General features: G+C 40.4%; 2 protein-coding genes across 5 annotated transcripts in view; one reads left to right on the top strand and one right to left on the bottom strand.

Moving 5' to 3' along the window:
- Tmem263 (transmembrane protein 263) overlaps positions 1–4,501 on the top strand; it is a 66,771-nt gene extending 62,270 nt beyond the window's left edge. The window contains exon 3 of the mRNA XM_021174208.2: positions 1,333–4,501. Within this exon, the coding sequence (XP_021029867.1) occupies positions 1,333–1,619 (287 nt within the window). The 3' untranslated portion in view covers positions 1,620–4,501. The remainder of the gene's footprint in view (positions 1–1,332) is intronic.
- A 1,876-nt stretch (positions 4,502–6,377) lies between these two features.
- Mterf2 (mitochondrial transcription termination factor 2) lies at positions 6,378–14,918 on the bottom strand. Of its 4 annotated transcripts, none has more exons than XM_029482556.1 (4): positions 14,846–14,918; positions 13,283–13,401; positions 9,424–9,462; positions 6,386–7,773 (listed from the first exon to the last, which is right to left on the bottom strand). In XM_029482556.1, exon 4 carries the CDS (start codon positions 7,743–7,745, stop codon positions 6,561–6,563), a length of 1,185 nt encoding a protein of 394 aa, XP_029338416.1. In that variant the 5' UTR covers positions 7,746–7,773; positions 9,424–9,462; positions 13,283–13,401; positions 14,846–14,918; the 3' UTR covers positions 6,386–6,560. The 4 variants fall into 4 exon arrangements, with proteins under 4 accessions (XP_021030297.1, XP_029338416.1, XP_029338415.1 ...); XM_029482555.1 differs by having other exon boundaries at positions 9,424–9,595; XM_021174638.2 differs by lacking the exon at positions 9,424–9,462 and having other exon boundaries at positions 6,378–7,773.
- Between the last annotated feature and the right edge of the window lie 382 nt (positions 14,919–15,300).

Raw genomic sequence — 15,300 nt, forward strand, 5'->3', positions numbered from 1 at the left:
AAAAAAAAAAAAAAAAAAAAAAAAGAGATTTGTTACCTAGTTGATCCTGTTTATATATTTTTATAAATCTCATTACTGTTTGGAGAGAAGACAGGTACATTCTTGCAGCTGCTTTTGCAATGGTCTTTTGTGCTTTATATCTAATTTCTGGAACTCTCAAGAGATTTGTGAGAGAATAAAGTGAAAAGACAAACCCATTTTAATATATTTTGAAGGAGATTTTTTTACCATGTGTCCCCTCTCCTCAAAGTCCATAGAGATCCCCAAAATACCTTCAGAACTACATTATATGAAGATGATTATTTTGATAATAACTGCATCCTGAATAAGAAATTGAAAGCTACATATGTTTATATTTTTATTTTTCATACTTTTTAGGGTAAAATTTTATTAGTAAAGCTGCAAATCAGAGAGACATTTAAAATACATCTTTTAAAATAAGATTATATTATATAAAGTTGTTTAGTCTCTATAATATTTCTTTTTATAAAAAATATTTTCTTTTATGGATAAGACTTAGCACTGAGCCATACATGTGTGATATACTCCTGGGTAGACATGGATACATGTCTACTTATTTCACATAGGGAACTATTGATATACTGGAGTCAAACTTGGTAAACCAATAAGTTTAATTGGGTTTACTTACAGGAGTAGAAGTGAATCAAAGACAGCGGCATCACTAAAGTCTACTCCAGTATGGGTGACAGCTCACAGAAGCTGGAAATGTGGAGTACACTCTACACCTGAAGGGAGCTCAACAAGTTGGAGAGTGTCCCTCCCAGATAGCTCAGCTCAGCTCTGCTTCTTTCAGGCACCTCAGCTTGTCTGAATGTTTTTCACTGGTCCTTAATATATATTTAGTGAAGGAGGGGCCTAGTGAATTTGGTCAGTTTCAGGAAGCCGTTCTGAATTACTTTCTGAGTTTAAGGAGCTTCTATATAGAATGGAACTTTTACCTTCCTTTTAATAAAATATTCTGTGTCATCTTAATCAGCTTCCCTTCAAAATGGGAGATTTTAATCTCAGAGGAAATTGCTACACAACACTATGTGTGGTGGTGTATACCTATAATCTCAGTGTTTGTGAAGTAGAAGTAGGAAAATTGTGAGTTTGAGGAAAGTATGGACTACATTAACAAGACCTTGCTTCGAAGACTTAGTTGTGGATCAAGGTATAAAATAAGGCATCTGCAGCTGTACTCAGGCAAGAGCTTCTTACTCAGTATAACAGAGTTTATCAGATTAAGCTGCTAGTTGTGAGAAAGGTTACTTAATGATTTGAACTGTTCTTAGAAAGACTTGATATTGACTATCATATGTCTCTCATTAGGGTCAATGAAAGATCACCCGCAGCAGCAGCCAGGAATGTTGTCTCGTGTGACTGGAGGTATCTTCAGTGTTACAAAGGGAGCTGTTGGTGCCACCATTGGTGGTGTGGCTTGGATTGGTGGAAAGAGTCTGGAAGTGACCAAAACAGCTGTTACAACTGTGCCTTCCATGGGAATAGGGCTGGTGAAAGGAGGCGTGTCTGCTGTGGCTGGAGGTGTGACAGCTGTTGGGTCTGCAGTTGTAAACAAAGTGCCCTTATCAGGAAAGAAGAAAGACAAGTCNGATTGAGAGAGAAGTACACTTGCTCTCCACAGCATATGATGCCAGTGGCATTGAACAGCTCAATTACAGACTACAACCAAGTCAACCGCTAAACTGCTGTGTTGAAAGTATTGGTGACTGGCTGCNTCTAAAACAAGAAGAGTCCAGTACGACCACAGTGNCTGAAGGCTTCTCATCCTTAAGTTCAGCTTTTTATCTGGTAAAACGTTACACTTGTTCAGTTGTAACTGAAGATATGGTATGTTTAAATATTTGCTCTAAGTCTTTCAGTTTGACTAAAAAATGTGAAAGTTCAACTTAGTAGATGGTTTTACAGTTCCNTGTGTACAGTGTGCCAGGTANCTCACATGACCCTTACAAAGGGACTCNAACTACATAAACTGTACCTTTGATGTGCCTAATAGTTTCAGATGTCTTAGTTTTTTATAACTATAGTGGTTTAGGCCAAGAGGCATTCTTATTTAAGCTNGCAAAAAAGTAGCAGGAATTCAAAAGTTTAGAAGACAAATGTTTTTATGATACTGTTAATTGTTTTGTTTTGGGTTTTTTTTTTTTTTGGTTAGATAAGCATTCTGTTTGTTTAATCATTGATGCCTTACAAAAGAAAACATCTTTTCTAATAATCTTAAATATGTGCAGTTCTTATAATTATCAGTGAACTCTTTTAAAGGTTGTAAATCTAGTTTCCCTCTTACAAATCTCAGGAGTATTGAGGTAAAGGAGTTCCCTGGTGCCAGTGGGTAAGAGTGCTTATCAGCAGTTGTGAATAGTTAACATGAAACGTGCTTTAGTAGTTGGATTCATGGTCCCATCATTAATACACCCCACAGTAGCTATGCAACATTGCTTAGCTCATCAAAAGCTGTGTGGGAAGTTTCATATTGAGAAGGAATAATTTTTTTTTTTTTTTGAGACAGGGTTTCTCTGTATAACCCTGGCTGTCCTGGAACTCACTTTGTAGACCAGGCTGGCCTCGAACTCAGAAATTCGCCTGCCTCTGCCTCCCGAGTGCTGGGATTAAAGGTGTGTACCACCACGCCTGACAAATATTAATTTTTAAGTTCTTATAATTATCCTAAGAATCTAAGATAATCCTTCATGCTTATTCTTTCTTTAGGATGTCTTAAATTATTACAAGTAATTCCTTTAAAAATACAATAAAATCAACCATTAATATATGAGGATTGACTCTTCAAATGAATGAGATGGGTTCCATACATTGGCTTTGAATTAAAAAAAATAGATAAGTGCTTTCAATGATGTATTTAGGGTTTTGTTGTTGTTGTTGTTGTTTTCCTTTGAGATGGGGTCTTCTAAAGCCCAGGCTGGTCTTGAACTGGATATGTAGCTGAGGATATTCTTGCGCTTCTAATTCTGCATTCACCTCCCAAGTGCTGGGATTACAGGCATGAGATACCATGCTTGGTTTATGTGATGTTGGGGATGGAACCCTGGGCCGCATGCATAGTAGACAAGTACTGTACCAACTGAGTTGCATTTGCAGTGAAATTCATTCATGGCTTTAAAACATGTTCTCTTATAACCCTTTAAAGCAGCTGTAGACATACCATTTCTCAAGCCAGTTTCAGGCAGGAAGTTGAAGGTTTTTGATATGGATGGTAACTGTGTTGTGTCTTAATGTGCTATCATAACACATTCATTTTCACAGAATGTAACTCAGAAGTTCATTTCTTTTTGACTTAATGCTTAGTTTCATGGAAATTTATAAGTGACATATATTTGGCATTTATCTTACAATCTAAGCCTGAAAAAAATTCTTAATTTTCTTTATACCTAAAACTAGAATTCTGTCTCCATTCTGCCCCTTCTAACTCCCCGGAGAGAGGAAGGGAGTGGTGCCTTGGTGTAAGTCAAAATGTAGTGTTCCTAAATCCAGGAGAAGATCACCCGAATATGTAGGTTCAAATGTTTGGAACTCTTAAGAGGATTCTATTAGTAATGTGGGCCAACAGTTGAATAAAAATATAAATTTAAAAAGCATTAATAAATAACAGCAGGACTGTCAAGCAAATCTACAAATGTTCTTGGAACTTTGTTTATACAAAATTTAAAATCATTGAACTAAATTTAGAAGGAATTAAATGGTCATTTATTTCATGCAATATTATTTAAGAGACATTTGTTGGTACATCTGGTGAAATGTGTTAACAAATGGTATTTTTAAAGTTCCAAAATTAATAGACCCATTCTCAGTGATCTAAATAATGGTATTGGAGAAATTGATTCCTGCTATTTAGAAGAATTTATTGATTCATTGCTGGTTTGTATTTCTAACTTAGAGGCTCTACTATGCTTTGTACTTGAATTAGTCTAAGTGTAGGCTTAGTATACTATATGCTTGCATATTTATTTTCAACTTTGCTTGTCTTTAAAATCACTTGAGGAAAAATGGCTAATTAATTTCTGCTACAGAAAAGCCAACTGGTAAATTTTCTCAATTGTCTTAAATGCTAAAGTACAATGTGGTTCACAGCGGCTTTTACGATAGCAGAGAACTGTACAAATATACAGGTAGCTGTAGTTCTAACTGAAATGAACTTGCCATTTGATGATGTGTACAGCAATATACCTGAGTCCCTTCTAGTTTATGTAGACTAGCAATTTGACCTGTTAAACAGGACTAGTTTACTTTGTTGTATACACCTGGAGGTATCTGTTATTCGACTCCGTTTTTTAGTGGGTTTTGGCACAGTGAAGATAAATTTGTGTGACCCACTTGAATGACTGATCTAACAATGTTGATATGAATATTGTATTTAGTGAAATGTCAGATGAAAATACCTGATTGAATAATGCGGGGATTTTTGTATTAAAGGGATGGGAAAGAACACCTGAATCTGATAATAAAGGACTATGATCTACAAAGATGGAATGTTTCATAAAGATCTACAGAAATAAAGGGAATTTGTAAACAGGATGATCTTAAAAGTTAAGATTACACAGTTCAGGGTGTGCTGCAGTAAATTTTTTTGGTGATACTTTACAAACACAATATTAATGTAGACACAACAGTAAAGTACAAACACAACTAAAAGTCTGAAAATTCAGATGTCTAGGTTTCGTCATCTCAGTTTGTTCAGTCTCTTTAACAACCTTTGTAGGTTATTCTTGAGCCTACTAAAGTGTGAAAGCTGAAGAGCTAGACCTAGGGAACACTTCTATTGTATGTAGTTAAGGAACCACTTAAGATTGCTGCTGCAGGGATACCGTGGCCACTTCACACTGGCGTTTCTTCTATGAGTTCTAGGAGTTAAACCTAACTTAGGTTCTAATGTCCCACGTGCTGTGTCCTGAGCCCTTCAACCCACTCTACATTGCCTTCTCACTTCCCTACTCCAACAGTCACTCTGGATAAGTCAACCAGTGACTGCCCTATTCCAAATTCATTAGTCACTTCCCCACATCTTAGTGGCCTCTCTGTGACAATCTCATCTACAGCAATGACTCTAAATGCTAGAGCAGTGCAAGTGGTGCTGATGTTTATCTCTGCTTCTGACTTCTCACAGCTTCATTCTTGGCCTCTGGCCTGTTACTGACCACCTCACAGTTGACAGGTAACTGTAGAGGACCTTGTAGCCTGTAATGTTTTCCAGACCTGCTTTGAGAAAGTGAGCCAGTGCATACATGTATTACTGATAACTGCCAGGAAAAAGGTCTAAAGGTTCACCCTGAGTATGAACTCCTGCCCCTCAGATAGATAGTGATGCTTCTCATTTGTGCTACACTGGATGAAGCACATGTTCTTTTTCTTATATACACATATGTATATATTCAAGTACACAATTGTGATTGAATTCAAGGTGAAACGTGAACTCTGCCACTGGACCACAGCTGCCAACATCTGGTCTTAACATTTTTCTTGATAGTCCTAAGTGCTTTGGGTAAGTGCCTTACTTTGAGTCTTATTGTAGAAGAGTTAAGTATTCTTAGCTTCCTGGGCACTTGTTACTATTCATTACCCCAACTAAGGAACTGAACAGATTTGGATAGTGAGGGATATTTGCATTGGCTAAGAGAAAGAAAAAATAAGATAAAGGCTGCAATGCCTCATTATATTGAGAAGCTGTGCACACCACATAGTCAACTGTTGTGAATTACAAACAACGTATATTACAGTTACTACAAACTATACACCTGAAAGTGAGCCATTCTTTATCTGGGTGATGTTTATCTTAGAGGTAGAAGTGGAAATACTACAACTGAAAGTAGGGTAATCACATAAAGTAGATTTTCAGGCTTTCTAGGAATCCACATTCATTTCAAGTGCATGAATTAAGTTTGAAATTAGTTTTCAGACCCCTCCCCTATAATCTGTTTGCATTCCTTTCTTTTGCTGTTTAGGGAAAGGTGAAAATCTTTTCCTGAAATTAAACAGAATTCAGATCTTAATAAATCTGAACTCTGCTATGAACCTCATTTGTAAAATGAGGAACGGGATGAGTGCTTGTTTCTTAGGAGATTTCAAACTGACCACAGAAGTAGGCTCTTAATCCTTCTGGATGAGTACTACTTCTCAAAGATACTCACTACAAACACAAGGTGAAGTTAGCTCTCTCTAAAAGAATGTGTTGTTGGCCTGTTAATGACTCAAGGCTGGCCGTGGGGATTTATACTTTGGTAGCAGCTCTTGGAACAGAGGTGTTCCTGTACTCTGGTCAAGAGTAGAACTGTCAATTTCTTCAAAATGATTCGTGTGAACTATCACACTCCTGCTGCTTAATATATGATGTTTTGGAATAATAGTTCCAAGATCAAAGTTACTGGTTTTATTTAAGCACAATTTACATTTTAAAACACAGCAAATGAGTCAGAAACTACCAGTTAAGAGGCAACTTGAACACAACTCAGAATCTCAGTAGGCCCTGAGAATCATTAGTGCTTATAAGCTGAATTGCTAAGTCATTGTGAATTGGTCACTTTGCCCTGTCACTCTTCAACCTTTAATGATGCCACAGGGTTAAATAATGGCCTTCCTTGTTTGGCTTGCATTTTGCTAAAGTTAGCCTCAAACTCCTTTTTTGTTCCATTTAGACTTGCTAGATGTCCATCCTTTATTCCGTAGCCTAAAGAATTCAGCTTTCTTATCCTATATTGAATTATCTGTGGCGTCAATTCCAGGACCATTGGTGACTCTCTTATTTGAGCTATGGAGATGCCTTCTTTCAGCAGTGCCTGGGTTCTCTCTTCTAGGACAGAAGCAGGATAACATAGAAGGGCTGGGCATTTCACAACTAACTGTCGTAGGTCAGAGTCTGTACACTCAAAAGTAGCTTTAGTGAAGGAAATACTGTTCTGGATACTTCCTGGCTGAAGTTGAAAAAGAAACCCTTTAAGTTTGGACAGAAGCTGAAGAACTTCAGAGTCTGTGAAGCCTTGTCCTTGAAGAAATTTCAGTATTTCATCTACAGCTGTAGGAGAATTTAACACAATGAATGGATTTTGGCTTAATAATTTTAGTAGCCACACTTTAGCATTGGCCTCAGATCCACCTAAGTTTAGGTAGCTCTCCTGGAGAACCCCTATCATTTGTTTATTGTTCTCTACAGGATTATGGAAAATGCTAGAGGCTGTTGTCAGAAACCTGCTAATCACCACATTCTTGAGTCCCAGCTCTTGAAAGAACTGAACATTTAGCTTCTGGTTCTCCTGGTCCTTGACAGTAAAGAACGATTCTGGAAACTGCTCTATTAACTGCACTAACTCTGCCTCGTTTTTGCAGACCATCTGCCAGAGTTTCCTTTTGGTGTTAACAGCAGTGGGACTGCAGATAATCGCTTCCGGACAGCGTTCTAATATACTGGCAATCACAGTTTTGTTGGCACCTAGTTCTTTCAAAATATTTGCAATCTCTTCAACGTAGGTTTCCTCCTCTAGAAGCACCCATCCTTTCAGCCTGCGGATTTTTCTAATGTCAACGGAACATGCACAGAGCTTTTCCACCGTTCTCTTGTTTTCTTTATCTGACTGGCTGTCCGTTCCGTAGGTGACACATGCTGAAGAGGGTTTGATTTTCAGAGCTGGTGGCGGCTTTCTGAGAAGACACAGTCTGCAGAGTTGGTATCCTGTCAGCAACCTCCACGGCATGCTGTGAGCTCTGGCTAATTTCCACATCTTAAGGCTGAGAATGTCCACATTGTGCCTGCATGGAAGATGACGACTTAAAAGGAGCACTGGCTTTTACAACACTTAGAAATCTGAGTTCTAAGCAGTAACTGGGAACAATTTAAGCTGGCAAGGAAAACTATTCCATCATAATGCATCTTATCACAAATTTAAGGCATCTCATCCTTTATAAAAATATTCTATTTGAGCTCTGTATCCATCCTGTGAAGCAGGTGCTCCAAATACAGGTTGAAGGTCATGGGGTTCAAAGGTTCATAGGTCTCAACTGTTCTGACACAGATTTCCTTTTTGACAGCTGTCATGTCTTTTTTAGGTGGCAGATTACACAGGTCATTGTTTTTATAAGGTTTTACATTTTTCAAGTTGATGTTTAGCTCAGGTAGATGCTTAGGAAGGGAAACGTCATCTTTCATTCTATTTTCAAGTATTTTTGCTGACAAGCTATAATCCAGACAGGTTAGTTTGTTTTATTTGAAATGAGTACATAGGGGCTGGAGAGATGGCTCAGCAGTCAAGAGCACTGTTTGCTCTTCCAGAGGTCCTGAGTTCAAATCCCAGCAACCACATGGTGGCTCACAACCATCTGTAATGGGATCTGATGCCCTTTTCTGGTGCATCTGAAGACAGCTACAGTGTACTCATATAACTAACTAACTAACTAACAAATAAATAAATAAATAAATAAACAAAATTCTACTAAAAAAAAAGGAAATGAGTACGTAAATGTATGTTTGCTTTATTAGAACTTTGGCAAATGCAACTTGTTTTTATAAATTCAGGATTAAAGTAAGTCTTAGGCAACATGAGAAGTGCTATGTGCCAGCCTTAGCGGAACTTCTGGAAATCAGGTAAGCTGTGTGATGGTGACGGTGCTACTCCAGCTCATGAAGCAGTGTTGGGTAAGGTAGCTGCCTTCAACTAAACCTGGGGGTAATCTCAGCAGTGCCTCTCAGTCTATCCAAATGCCCCTTACCATCTTCACCTATTAGGAGATGGCTAGACTGACTGAAGCCTTGCAGCCTCTGACCATAGAAGGGGCTGTAATTCTCTACTTCTGACTTAGGGTCCTGGCTGGGTGCATGCAATAAAGTAGCAAAATGGTAAGAAAGCATGCACATTTATTTCATACAGACTGTCTACATCGTGGAAGCCCATGCAAAGACAAGATGCAAAGCAGGATAGGTTACACTGAGGTGGACAAAACCAGTAAGATGCAAGGAAGCAACCCCACCATGCAAGGAGCTTTAGAAAGCACAGTGTTTCAATAAGGTTTGCTCTCAAGTTATCCTTAAGAAGGCTGTTACTCATCTTACTATCATGAGGGTTCCTCACGTAACTGTCACCCACTCTTGAACAGAAGAATCAGAATGGCTCCACATGTATTTTCCAGTGGCTTTAATTCAAAGTAGTCTGTGTGTCATGTGAAGCCCAGGCAGATATGGGTTGGGACTCTACAGGTTCATGCCTCTCGTTTAGACCACATTCTGGGGAGGGTGAAGGTTCCTTAACGGAACTGCCCATGGCCAGCCCTGGCTTTAACTTACAGAGTGATCCTGAAGTTCGTTAGCTTCAGACAAAGCATAGTAAGTCAAAAAATGCTTCATGGGAAACTCGTCAGCAAACATTAAAAACAGCACTGTGCTGTAAATGAGAACAGTATCCATACCTTACAGGAATACCGCCAGAGTCGGATGCAGAGCAAGCACTTGAAGAAGGTTTTGACACACAGTTAAGTATTTACTAAATAGTAGTCATCACTGGGAACTATCAGGAGCCAAAGTCTTGCAGTGATATAACTTTAAACTGAATTTTAATGTGACTTGGGGTGGGGTGGAGATCTGGAAAAGGAGTTCGAGTAAGATGTGGTGGGTGACTATGACCAAAATATATTGTATGTATGTATGAAATTCTCAAAGAATAAAGCTGTATTTAAAAAAGGCTTTGAAGAGATTGCTTGTCTTTTCATTGTGAGACACATAAAAGATGCCATCTGTGAGGAAGAAAGCATCCTTAGAGTCTGTAGGCATCTTAGCCGTGGCCACTGCAGCCTCCAGAAGTGATGGGTAATAAGCCTTCGTTGCTTGTAATTAACCTTTCTATTTTCTTGTACAGCCCACATGCATTAAAGCAAAATGTTTTCTTCTGCTAACTCCAAATTCTAGGGTTTAAATAGAAGTATGACTTACAAAGGGCAAGTGAGAATGGTTAAGTATGTCAGATGTTCAAAATACCTCCATAAAACTAAAACACACTTACTGTAGAGTTGCTGAATTGTGAGGCACATAAGCAGAAACTTACAACCCTACTGCTTATCAATAATTTAACACTTCATTGTTTTGAGATAAGGCCTTGTACTTAGCCCTGGGTGGACTGATACTTGATGTGTAGCCTAGGTTAGACTCAAACTCATAGCAATCAAGCCCCAACCTCGAGTGTTAGAATTCCAGGCATGTGCCATGCTCGGCAGCTATTGACATTTCACTCTGTTCTATTTTATACAATTCTCACTTGTAATTCTTTAAATGTACAGAGCAAACCTGCACATGGGAACTACATCTAAATCCTGTCTGTAAAGTGAAATTGAAAAAACTTGTACTCTAAGCAAGTTCCAAACAGCCAAGGGTTCTTTGAGGGTCAGGGCAGGTAACTGGTACCAGTGTGGTTCAGGCACCAGTTAAAATAGCTGTTTGAGGGTCTCATCTTGCAAAAGGACAGATGATCAGAGCCACATTTGTATGGTAAGGCATTCCCACTAGCAGAAAAGGAAAAGGCAGGCCATAACCCACTATCTGCTTTCTTAAAGGTAAACACAGACATCAGGACAGTCAAGGCTGTCCATCTTGCTGCCTTTCTGCTGGGCAAACATTGTTATCAGTAAAAATGGAAAGCCTGACTAATAAATGCACATTACAACTTCTTAGGAAGTCTAAGTATGGTGTTAGAGTGCTGGAGAAAGTGGAAGGAACACCATTCAGGATGGGTGTGCTGACTGCAGCTCTTACTGTTGAGTAGCTGTGCTATTTGCAGTTTTGTTACATGCTGAGCATCTGTCTGCCTGCATTTCATGTTTGCCCTTTAAAGGGAGTTTCTGGAATCCGAGAGAGAGGGCTGGAGAGCCTACACTTACAGCCAGGAAACCCCATCTCAGATGACACCCCCCCCCCCCTTAAAGAGCGACAGTATATAAATGATTCTTCTGTTCTTCTGAAGTGTGGAAAACAACTCACTGGTGAAGTGCTTTGTTACTGAGGCAGACCTTTGGCTAATATGTTATTTTTAGCCTTTCTTCTCTTTTTTGTCCTTGATACATCATAAAAATTAACATGTATAAACTTTTATTATATAAAGAAAACAACTTAGTTTTTCTAGAATTGGCATTCCATTCTTTGATTCATTTTTAGTAGTTATCACTTTTGAGGTGGGGAAGAAGGGGAGGAAGAAGAAAAAGGAGGAGGAGGGAGAGGAAGAAGAGGAGGAGGAGGAGGAGACAGAGGTTGAGATCTTACATTGTAGTTCCATCTATGTTGGCTCCCAAATGGCTGGTGTCACAGGCATGAGTTAGAGTTGTCACTTTTTAACAAGTCATGGTAAGATGTTAATAAAGGCACGGTAGTATCTGGACCATTATCAAGTACATAGTTCAGTGGCATAGGGTACTTTGACAACACTGTACAACTATAAACCACTACATATAAGACTTCCTGTCAAACACAAATTCTGTGTTCATAAAACAGGATGCATAACTCTCCACTCCTGCCTCGGCACCTGGCAAGCTCTGCTCTGCTGTTTCCACGTGTCTTCTAGATAGGTCATGTGAGTGACACAAACCATCCAACACATTTTTAAAATGCTTGCCTTATTCTATTTAGTGTAATGCTTTCAAAGTCCATGTTGTAGCAAGTGTCAGAACAAGGCACATTTCAGTTTTTTAGGCACATTTATTCACCATGGACTTGTATGCATGTGTGTGTGTGTGTGTGTGTGTGTGTGTGTGTGTGTGTGTGTGTGTGTGTGGAGGTGCACACCTGAGGCAGTCAGGGGACAACTCAGTAGGGTTGGGTTTTCTCTTTGCACCTTTATGTAAATTCTGGATTGAACTCATGAGGCTGGCTCAGCAAGTACCCTGCTTGCTTAGACATCTTACCAGCCAATTTCTTAAAATAAGACAATAAGTGTGCTGCTTGATAATATTTTCCTCAAACAGAATTGTTTTAAACATGAAACCAGGCCTCTTAGACTCACTGCTTTATCAAATAAGTTTATGTGACCCTCCACATCCTTCGCTGTCATCTTCACCAAGAATGGATCTCACCTCAAGTAACCACTCCCCAGTCATCCAAGCAGAAAGCAAGTCCACATCTGCCAAAGTTTGATCTGGTGACCGCACGATATAGTCACATCAAGGCGTCTATCTCTAACCCTACTTCTGCCACATTCTGTATTTCTTTCCAAGATTCCCCTCCAAGGCACTTGTGAGGACTGTAATAGGCTCCCTCCAACTCCCACAATGCTGATGTCTTGGCCCCGCCCACACGCGTTGTCAACAGCAGCTGGAGTAGTGAATCCTCCACAGAGATTTTCAATGAACTCTGCCCATATCCTGGGACTTTGTATGTCAACAAGGAAATGAAAGAAAAGCCATCAAGACAGGCAGCAGGTAAAGGTGCTGTCGCCAAGGCTGCTGCTCTGACTTTAGTCCCAGAAACGAACGTGGTGGAATGAGAGGACTGACTTCTGCACGTTGTCCTCCGACCTCCATACATGCACCACTTTGGCACACACCTCCCCACCACCCCTAAATATCTTTTCACCTTATTAAGAAAGGCCACCTCTCCCCACCCAACACATAATCTATAAAGAGCAATAAAGATAATCAAGTGAGGTCACATTCACATTTATCCCTTAAGCAGTTGCACCCACCTCTCTCTTTCTGCATTTCTGGTATCACTGCTCTTCCCCTCTGTCTCTCTTGTTCTATCCTCTTAGCTGATTCATGCAGATTCTCCTTCCTCTTCTATTTCACAGCTCTCAATAAAGACAACTTCCCTGCTATCAGAGCTAATGAGTAGTTTCAATTCCTACTTTTCTGGGCTTTTGTAGCATCCAGCAGCGTTTGACCATTTTTCAAAACAGTCTCTTGTCTGACTTCCAAACTGCTCCCTTCTTGCTCTCCCCACCACTCCCCTCTGGCCACCCCTTCTCTGTCTCCTCTACAGGTGCATCTTTAGGCTTGGTAGCCTGAAATTCCAGCACTAGGAAGGCTGAGGCATAAGTTTTAGGCCAGCCTGGTCTACCTAGAGTATTTTTAAGCCAGTTTGGACTGCAAAGCAACAACTTGTTAAAAAAATATATTACAATTAAAGAAATGAGAGAGATCATGAATTTGAGAGAGAATAATGGGGTGTGTGTGTACTTGGGAAGGGTAAATGATGTAATTATATTTTAATTAAAAGCATTAGAAATGATGAGTTTTCTAGTGAAAAACAAACAAATGTACAAACAAATAAATATGCTTTCCTTCTTACCTTATAGTCTCTCCTGAGCGATTTTGTCCTTCTCCAGGGCTCCAGTCAGTCCATTTAGGACTCCTCTGTAGCTTCTAAAATGTGATTCTGTCACCTCTCTGCAATAGACCTCAGTGGCACTTTAGGACAGACATACAATAATTTGTAGGAAAGACTCTTGCTGCCACCTGAATTCCCATCTTCCTTCCTCACAAACCACAGTCACTTCTCAGTCCGGGCGGGCTCTAACTGTTCCCACTACATAGTTTCCAAAGACTGTACTTTTGTCAATCAACTCCCAGAAGTAAGCGTCACTCTCTTAAGGAAATGCCTGTGATGTTTCAAGAGCGTTTACGGCACCATGGACTGCAATGCTCCACCTGGGATGGCTGTGACCCCTGTTTCTGCTTCACCATCCCACACTACCCACTTTGCAGCACTGTGCTCTAATGAACTGTCTCCCTGCCCTTCATGGGCTGCCATCACTGACTCTGGGAAACAGAGGGGCAGGCAGTTCCCAGTGTGTTTTTTTACTTTATAGTAATATTTATCAATTGTCCATTCAACTTGTAGGGTTTTTTGTTTGTTTTTTTTAAGCTCAGGCTGCCATCAGGATGGTAGGCACTAGCTCTCCTGGTCAAGCACTTCATATTTCTGTTGGGATCACAGACCATCTGAGAACTTGAGAGTTACAGACTTTACAAAAATAAATAAATAAATAAATAAGGAAGGCCCACGCCTTTTTCACTTCAGAAATGGCTTTAGCAAGAACCATGAGCAGCCCATAATGACTGTGTATGCAGGGGAGAGCAGAGACTGAATACTGTTATTTCCTGTAATGAGCAAAGACCACGATGCACAAGGCAATAGCAGCAAATTAACAAATCAGGCTATGAAGCAATGCAGAGGGCAAAAGTGAGTTACTTTAGCGCAGCTACACTGCCTTGGAATTAATCTCCAATTAGCTGTGACTTTTTAGGAAGTAATATCACCTTTCTGTGTGGGCAGTGTGGGCATCAGGAACATGGGGACGCTACTCCTGGGTGAAAGGTCATGTTAACCGAGTTAATAGTAGTTCAGAGTATTAAAAAACAAAACAAAGCCCTCACAACTACTCCTCATTAAACCATAGTTCCCCTTAAAGATGAGGTCAGGATGCAAGTGTAGCTTGCCCAAGGCTACCCACCTAAGAATGGCAGTCCTCTTAGCCTTGTGTCCTATGTACAATGATGCTCTTGCTAAAAAGGTCACATAGTCTGCTCTCTAACGCAATCCTCTCTTAAGTAATCCTGAGGTGCGAAATACATTTTTATAATTAAAACAGTCCTCTCAATAACACCAATTAAGTTCTGATCTGACAGTTTCAAGTGAATCCCAATTTGAAGGCAAAGAACCACAAAGTTGGTCAGAGGAAGGGCACTGCCAGGACCGCTACCGTGGCCTCTTATTTACATGTGCAGCCTCCTTTTTTCGGTGCTCCGAGTTGGAATGCCTGTGGGGACGTTCTCGGTGGGCAGCTGCTAACCCTGACCCCGGTAGGCAGGCTTGAGGCTCAGCCTGAGCTGGAGAAATAGGGTGGCTCACCTGTGGGCAGCAGTGCAAGCTCGGCGGAGAGACCTTGGGCGTTGAGCTAAGTTCCCACCCTGTTCCGCAGGCCTCTCCACTCAGGAAACAGATCCTAGGTAACTGGCAGGGCTTCACCTTGGCTGGTAACCAATCAGAGCTCGAGAAACTGATGCGCAGGAAGTCACGCCTCCATCCTGAGCGTAGCCAATTAGAACACTGGGTACAGGCTCCCGTGGGAATAAGTGAGCCACACTACAGGGTCTATTGCCACCAGTGCCACCTGGCGCTTCTGTCTCAGCGAACTCTGGTGGTTCGGTCTCTTTGTCCTCTAGAGAACGTTACAACTCGAGAGTGAGAGAAGAGGCAGGGAGGAGGGGCAGATCAGAACCTGTTGTCTGTAATGTGGAGCCATTCAGAATTCTCAAGTTTAAAACTTTGAAACCTGACCTGTCCAAACAAAACAAACCCCTCAC

Source organism: Mus caroli, chromosome 10 (genome assembly GCF_900094665.2).
Source record: "Mus caroli chromosome 10, CAROLI_EIJ_v1.1, whole genome shotgun sequence".
Classification (NCBI taxonomy): Eukaryota; Metazoa; Chordata; class Mammalia; order Rodentia; family Muridae; genus Mus; species Mus caroli.

Coding starts and splice junctions, on each gene's coding strand:
- Mterf2 (XM_021174638.2), bottom strand. CDS start 7,745: ATGTGGAAATTAGCCAGAGCTCACAGCATGCCGTGGAGGTTGCTGACA.